Source organism: Schistocerca cancellata, chromosome 2, assembly GCF_023864275.1.
Source record: "Schistocerca cancellata isolate TAMUIC-IGC-003103 chromosome 2, iqSchCanc2.1, whole genome shotgun sequence".
Classification (NCBI taxonomy): domain Eukaryota; kingdom Metazoa; phylum Arthropoda; class Insecta; order Orthoptera; family Acrididae; genus Schistocerca; species Schistocerca cancellata.
This window is the reverse complement of record NC_064627.1, coordinates 389,536,090-389,544,761: the sequence shown is the minus strand read 5'-3', so window position 1 is coordinate 389,544,761 and position 8,672 is coordinate 389,536,090. Positions and strand designations below refer to the sequence as shown.

General features: G+C 43.3%; 1 protein-coding gene across 1 annotated transcript in view; it reads right to left on the bottom strand.

Moving 5' to 3' along the window:
* Positions 1-681: 681 nt before the first annotated feature.
* Positions 682-8,672, bottom strand: part of LOC126145873 (uncharacterized) — a 51,533-nt gene continuing 43,542 nt past the window's right edge. Inside the window, exon 3 of the mRNA XM_049915587.1 lies at positions 682-1,777. Within this exon, the coding sequence (XP_049771544.1) occupies positions 1,382-1,777 (396 nt within the window). The 3' untranslated portion in view covers positions 682-1,381. The remainder of the gene's footprint in view (positions 1,778-8,672) is intronic.

Below are 8,672 nucleotides of genomic sequence, written 5' to 3'. Positions count from 1 at the left end.
TTATAAGGAAGGCGTCGAGGTGGATGTAAAAGTAGAGCTTCGGCCTGTTATACTGTGATCGAGATGGAGTCGTAACACAAAAATAACGTCCACTACGCAAATGGCCAAATTATACTTCAAACAGCACCCAAGCATAGATAGTGTAGCACGAGTGTATACCTTACAGTGCACCGGTGCTTCCTAACGTTAAAGTGACTCAAGGATACGAATCAGTACTGGCTCTTCCTCTAGGAAAGCCATGAGGGATGTCGAGGTAATAATTCGCTGACGGCTGCTTTCAGTCTCTGGTGAAAGGCAGCTGCTCACTAACAGAGACGACGAGCTGTTTACATCATACCACCCAGTAGACTTCCCACAACAACCCGTGAAGGTCTGTCAGCGAGTTACATACAACATACACGTACTTGCATTTTTCAGTTGATATGCTCAGTTCTGTTTAAAAGTGAAATCACATCACTTGTGAAGAAGGGGAACAAGCATTCGTGATATTTCTGAAAATGCAAACCATACTAATTATTTTATTAGTAATTCCTTATTAGGCTTACCTGTATTTTAGGTAGAAAATTCCATTCTCACTAATAAACAGTGAAGATATTTACAAGTTTCAGCTTATCCTACGAGCATTGTCAAACGCGTGTCAGGTACGAAATATAGGAAAGATTTTGTCACATACTTACACGTGGAGAATACACGTCAGACACAGTTACTTGTGTACCTCAGAAGCAGAAGGGTATTACAACTACAGGGTGCCCCAAAAGCCGGTTGAAATTTGAAAATTCATTACTTCATGGAATAATGTCGGTAGAGAGGGAAAAATTGACACACATGCTTGAAATGACGTGGGGTTTTATTAAAACCGAAAAAAGATTCACAAACTAACCACCACATATCGCTTCATACTATACAAAAGTAACAATTAACATAATAACTGATTTTTAGCAAAGACGATGTTCTTTATAACAAATGATCAGCATGTCGGCCGTCATTCATCAATAACACCTGTAGTCGAGGAACAATGTTGTGAACAGCACTGTACAGCATATCAGTACGTATGGTGAGAAATTGCCCTCAGATGTTGTATTTTAGTATCAGTAATGAGGTCGGACGATCGCAGTAGATTTACAACTTCGGGTAACCCCACAACCAATAACCACACGGATTGAGGAGGCCAAGCATGACGGACATGGTGGCTCAGAACGCGATCCTCACCAAACTACGTACACAAGACCTGTTTTTGAAGAGCTATTGATCGTTGACGGATTTAAGCCTTTGCTTCTATGACTGTCGAAGATTCGAAGATCGCTCCATACATCATATCTTTCAGATAAACCGACAAATGGCTCCTAAGAATTTTAAAAAATACCGAATTTCCTAAAGATGATCATATAATTCCTTTGTTAGCGAAAATTGGAGCTAGATATTTCAAGTAGGGCAATGAATACGGGTTCTTAAATGACTTAATGACAGCCTCGTCTAACTTCTTTGGATCGTTGAGCCCTTTTGCGTACTCTGCGCCGTTCTCCTCGGACGTGAGGACAAACCCACTCATGGTGCTGTAGAAGACAGCTGTGACCAGGCAGTGGTCCATGTCGCTACTGAGCTCCTGCATGGTGTAGGCCTCTGCCTGCGGCCCCATGCCCAGACGCCGCAGCAGCCCCACAAGCGTGCCGTGGTACTCGCGCAGCAGGTCGTCCATGTGGTGCCGGTGGATGTCTTCGCTGGCGTTCGCGTACAGGAAGTACAGCAGGTCCGAGGCCGGGCTGGTCACTGACGAACACTGCAACGTCATCATGGTGTCAGTTATTAGGCAACGTCAGGTCTCCCAACTAAAGAGTCCAAAAGTTATTTTTGTCTGACTGTTTTCCTGTTTGTTTTGGAACTACATTTAAACTCTGTTGGTGGAGAATCTGAGGACCCCTACTGCAGACTGCATAGCCAGTGTACAGGTAAACAAGGAAAAATGGTGGTGGTTACACTCGAGTTTAAAGATGGATGTTGTTGTTGTTGTTGTGGTCTTCAGTCCTGAGACTCGTTTGATGCAGCTCTCCATGCTACTCTATCCTGTGCAAGCATTTTCATCTCCCAGTACCTACTACAACCTACATCCTTCTGAATCTGCTTATTGTATTCATCTTTTGGTTTCCCTCTACGATTTTTACCCTCCACGCTGCCCTCCAATACCAAACTGGTGATCACTTGATGCCTCAGAACATGTCCTACCAACCGGTCCATTCTTCTTGTCAAGTTGTGCCACAAACTTCTCTTCTCCCCAATCCTATTCAATACGTCCTCATCACTTATGTGATCTACCCATCTAATCTTCAGCATTCTTCTGTAGCACCACATTTCACTTCTTGTCCAAACTATTTATCGTCCATGTTTCACTTCCATACATGGCTACACTCCATACAAATACTTTCAGAAACAACTTCCTGACACTTAAATCTTTACTCGATGTTAACAAATTTTTCTTCTTCAGAAACGCTTTCCTTGCCATTGCCAGTCTACATTTTATATCCTCTCTACTTCGACCATCTTCAGTTACTTTGCTCCCCAAATAGCAAAACTCCTTTACTACTTTAAGTGTCTCATTTCCTAATCTAATTCCCTCAGCATCACCTGACTTAATTCGACTACATTTCATTATCCTCGTTTTGCTTTTGTTGATGTTCATCTTATATCCTCCTTCAAGACACTGTCCATTCCATTCAACTGCTCTTCCAAGTCCTTTGCTGTCTCTGACAGAATTTCAATGTCATCGGCGAACCTCAAAGTTTTTATTTCTTCTCCATGAATTTTAATGCCTACTCTGAATTTTCTTTTGTTTCCTTTACTGCTTGCTCAATATACAGATTGAATAACATCGGGGACAGGTTACAACCCTGTCTTACTCCCTTCCCAACCGCAGATTCCCATTCATGCCCCTCGACTCTTATAACTGCCATCTGGTTTCTGTACAAATTGTAAATAGCCTTTCGCTCACTGTATTGTACCCCTGCCACCTTTAGAATTTGAAAGAGAGTATTCCAGTCAACATTGTCAAAAGCTTTCTCTAAGTCTACAAATGCTAGAAACGTAGGTTTGCCTTTCCTTAATCTAGCTTCTAAGTTAAGTCGTAGAGTCAGTATTGCCTCACGTGTCCCAACATTTCTACGGAATCCAAACTGATCTTCCCCGAGGTCGGCTTCTACTAGTTTTTCCATTCGTCTGTAAAGAATCCGCGTTAGTATTTTGCAGCCGTGACTTATTAATCTGATAGTTCGGTAATTTTCACATTTGTCAACACCTGCTTTCTTTGGGATTGGAATTATTATATTCTTCTTGAAGTCTGACGGTATTTCGCCAGTCTCATACATCTTGCTCATTAGATGGTAGAGTTTTGTTAGGCCTGGCTCTCCCAAGCCTGTCAGTAGTTCTAATGGAATGTTGTCTACTCCCGGGGCCTTGTTTCAACTTAGGTCTTTGAGTGCTCTGTCAAACTCTTCACGCAGTATCATATCTACTATTCCATCTTCATCTACATTCTCTTCCATTTCTCTAATATTGTCCTCAAGAACGTCGCCCCTGCATAGACCCTCTATATACTCCTTCCACCTTTCTGCTTTCCCTTCTCTGCTTAGAGCTGGGTTTCCATCTCAGCTTTTGATATTCATGCAAGTGGTTCTCCTTCTCCAAAGGTCTCTTTAATTTTCCGTTAGGCAGTATCTATCTTACCCCTAGAGATATGTCGTCTACATCCTTACATTTCTCCTCTAGCCACCCCTGCTTAGCCATTTTGCACTTCCTGTCGATCTCATTTTTGAGACGTTTGTATTGCTTTTTGCCTGCTTCATTTACTGTTTTTTTTTATATTTTCTCCTTTCATCAATTAAATTCAATATCTGTTCTGTCACCCAAGAATTTCTACGAGCCCTCCTCGTCTTTTTACCTGCTTGATCCTCTGCTGCCTTCACTACTTCATCCTTCAAAGCTACTACTGTATATCTTTCACCCATTCTTGTCAATTGTTCCCATATGCTCTCCCTGGAACTCTGAACCACCTCTGGTTTAGTCAGTTTATCCAGGTCCCATCTCCTTAAATTCCCACCTTTTTGCAGTTTCTTTAGTTTTAATCTACAGTTCATAACCAATAGATTTTGCTCAGAGTCTACATCTGCCCCTGGAAATGTCTTACAATTTAAAACCTGGTTCCTGAATCTCTGTCTTGCCATTATATAATCTATCTGATAGGTTCTAGTATCTCTAGGCTTCTTCCATGTATACAACCTTCTTTTATGATTCTTGAACCAAGTGTTACCTATGATTAAGTTGTGCTCTGTGCAAAATTCCACCAGGCGGCTTCCTCTTTCATTTCTTACCCCCAATCCATATTCACCTACTACGTTTCCTTCTCTCCTTATTCCTACTGCCGAATTCCAGTCACCCATGACTATTAAATTTTCGTCTCCCTTCACTATCTGAATGATTTATTTTATCTCGTCATACATTTCATCAATCTCTTCGTCATCTGCGGAGCTAGTTGGCATATAAACTTGTACTGCTGTGGTAGGCGTGGGCTTCGTATCTATTTTGGCCACAATAATGCGTTCACTATGCTGTTTGTAGTAGCTTACCCGCATTCCTATTTTCCTATTCATTATTAAACCCACCCCTGCATTACCCCTATTTGATTTTGTATTTATAACCCTGTATTCACCTGACCAGAAGTCTTGTTCCTCCTGCCACCGAACTTCACTAATTCCCACTGTATCTAACTTTAACCTATCCATTTCCCTTTTTAAATTTTCTATCCTACCTGCCCGATTAAGGGATCTAACATTCCACGCTCCGATACGTAGAACGCCAGTTTTCTTTCTCCTGATAACAAAGTCCTCCTGAGTAGTCCCAGCCCGGAGATCCGAATGAGGAACTATTTACCTCCGGAATATTTTACCCAAGGCGATGCCATCATCATTTAACCATACAGTAAAGCTGCATGCTCTCGGGCAAAACTACGGCTGTAGTTTCCCCTTGCTCTGAGCTGTTCGCAGTACCAGCACAGCAAGGCCGTTTTGGTTGGTGTTACAAGGCCAGATCAGTCAATCATCCAGACTGTTTCCCCTGCAACTACTGAAAAGGCTGCTGTCCCTCTTCAGAAACCACACGTTTGTCTGGCCTCTCAACAGATACCCCTCCGTTGTGGTTGCACCTATGGTACGGCTATCTGTATCGCTGAGGCACGCAAGCCTCCCCACCAACGGCAAGGTCCATGGTTCATGGGGGGGGGGGGGGGGGGGGAATTTCTTACAAACGCCAATATCCTAAGCCCCTAACAGTTCGGATTTCGTGCTGGGCGTAGCACAATCCAGCAAGCCATTCATCTGGAAGAGCACATATGCACGCAGAAACACCAGTGCAGCATCACCGGAGCCATTTTCCTCAACATCTAAAAGGTGTTCTGCCGTGTTTGGTATGGTAGCCTATTATATAAGATGTGTAAGTACAACTGCCCACTACATATCCTAAAAATGGTCAAGTCCTTCCTGGCCAAAAGAATGTTTTACTCTTCGAGAGATGGAGTAGACAGCCCCATAAGATCCATTGAAGCTAAAGTGCCCCAAGAATCTGCACTTGGTCCCCTCCTGTACCTTAATATACAAGGGCTGTTCGATTAAGAATCCTCATAATTTTTATGGTCATAAATTCTCGTGCTAAAATTTAATATTATGATATTCTGTTAGCTTAATGTGCAAAAAGCACGCCGTAATAACTTTATTGTTGGGACTCCTGGTGCCAACCTGTGAGAGGCTGCAATGGAGATAACAAGCGAGGAACAATCCGCGGCTTTGAAATTCTGCTTTCTTCTCAACAAATTTTCAGCTGAGGCTTGTGCAATGTTGCAGGAGGCCTATGGAGAGTCCACTCTACCCTACTGCACAGCTCTGAGGTGGTTGAAAATGTTAAAAGATGGGAGACAATCAATTTCAAAGGAAGGTGGACCCGGTGCTCCAGTTACTGCTCTTACGGAAGAAAACATCAACACTGCTGCTGTCATTGTGAGAGAGGATCTAAGAATTATCTTAAGATCACTTTCTGAAATACTGAACATTTCATTGGGTGCCACCCACACGTTGGTCACAGAAGAATTAAAAATGAGACGTGTTTGTGCGTCATGGGTTCCAAGACTGCTGATTCCGGAACAAAAGCACATTGGTGTGCAGGTCTGCACGCAGTTAAAGTTGGTGTTAGAGGAAGATCCGGAGTTTCTTTCAAATGTAATCACTCCTGATGAAACTTAGCTACATTGTTTTGATTCTGAGAGCAAGCAGCAAAGCTCAGTGTGGAAATCTCCTTCATCACCAACCCCCAAAAAAGCAGAAGTGTTTGCTTCTGCTGGGGAAGTTATGGTCATCTCAATCTTTGATATTCATGGAATGGTTTATCGACATGTTGTACCTGCACACACACCAGTAACTGGACAAAACTACAGCGATGTCCTGAAAACATTGCAAGTCCATATCAGGCGCAAAAGGCCACATTTCCGTGAAGCAGGCTGGGTGCTGCACCACGATAATGCGCGGCCGCATATTGCCAATGTTATTGCTGGATACCTTGCAAAAATCAACGTGAAGTGCATCCCTCATCCTCCCTATAGTTCGGATTTAGCCCCATGTGCCTTTTTTATATTCCCTAACATGAATAAACGCCTTCGTGGGAGGCATTATCAATCACCAGAAGCAGTGGTGAAGGCAGAGGAGGAGATTTTGAAGGACCTCTCAAAAAATTGTTTCCAGCATATATTTGAAGACTGACAGAAGCGCTGAGACAAGTGCATCGCATTCGTGGGAGACTGCTTTGAGAAGGACCACCAAAATTATGATGATAAGTGAAGGTATGTCGTCAAAAATTTGTGATCATTCTTTATTGAACAGCCCTCATACTATCGATGTAACCAACGAGCGTGGTGGGGGGGGGGGAGGGGGGGGATAACCCTTTATGCAGGTGACACTGCTCTGTGCAACAGCGGCCAAAACATCAGTTATATAGTAGCCAGACTATAGCGGCTTATGAACAGCGTTGTTAAATGATGTAACAAATGGAAAGTAAAAATAAAAGCAGAAAATTGCCAGGCAATCATCTTCACTACAAGCCACTAACTAAAAAAAAAAAAAAGAAAAACTAGAAACATCCAAATAAACGACCAGGATCTGCCATGGAGACGGTGAATTACCTACCCAGGACTAAAACTCGACAGCGCGCTAACCTTCAGACAACACATCTCAGAGGCTTCCAATAAAGCACGTGAAAAAAGATTGATTCAGTTACATCCACTAATAAAAGGCAGACGGCTATGTACATAAGACAAATTACGCATCTGGAAAACGGCCATCCTACCAATTACACTATATGGCTCGGAAGTATGGAGCATGGTGGCAAACACCAGCCTAACGAAAGTCGAGAGAGCCCAGAACAGGGAACATTGCATTATCTCAGTTGTACCAAGATTTATCATCAACGAAGAGATTCGAGTTATGCTGAACCATCCTACTGTATACCAAATCATTACACAAAAATCCACCTCATTCTGCAATGCATGCCATAACTCACAATTTCATCTCATCAGCTCACTCGGAGAAGAGCCCCCATCATAACACCCCATTTATAACTCACCCCCATTATAACACACTCACCACCACCATCCATAGTCAGTTCACATGATAAACACCAAAACCATCATTTAGCATACTAAAAGAAATCCCACAACTACGACAAATTCACTACATCTGTGGGGGGGGGGGGGGGGAGGGGACCAGAATCTCCAAGCCATTAGTCACACCAAAACAATTTTTCATGACGCCACATTAGCTAAGCGAAAGACAGAGTGACACGGGACGCTGGATCTTCCGGTCGTGTCAGATTCCGGCTACTGTACTGTACCATACCAGAAATCGAACCTGTATGATACCATTCACATGCAGAAATCTTACTGATAGAAATGACGGATGTACTGCAATAACGTCAACAGAAGTACCTACACTGAAGCACCAGAGAAACTGGTATAGGTATGCGTATTCAAATACAGAGATGTGAAAACAGGCAGAGTAAGGTGCGGTGTTATAGTCGGCGCACGACCGATGGCATACAGCATCTCCGAGGTAGCGATGGTAGCGAGGTAGTGTCCTATACGACCATTTCACTAGTGTACCGTGAATATCAGGAATCCGGTAAAACATCAAATCTCCGACATCGCTGCGGCCGGAAAAAGATCCTACAAGAATGGGACCAACGACGACTGAAGAGAATTGTTCAACGTGACAAAGTCCATCCGTTCCGCAAATTGCTGCAGATTTCAATGCTGAGCCATCAACAAGAGTCAGCGTCCGAACCATTCAACGAAACGTCTTATCCATATGGGCTTTCAGAACCGAGGGCCCTCTAGTGTACCCTTGATGACTGCACGACACAAAGCTTTACACCTTGCTTGGGCCCGTCAACACCGACATTGGACTGTTGATGACTGGAAACATGTTGCCAAGTCGTACGAGTCTCGTTTGAAATTGCATCGAACGGAAGGACGTATACGGGTATGGAAACAAACTCATGAATCCGTGGATCCTGCATGTCAGCAGGGGAATGTTCAAGCTGGTGGAGGCTCTGTAATGGTGTGCGGCGTGTGCACTTGGAGTGATATG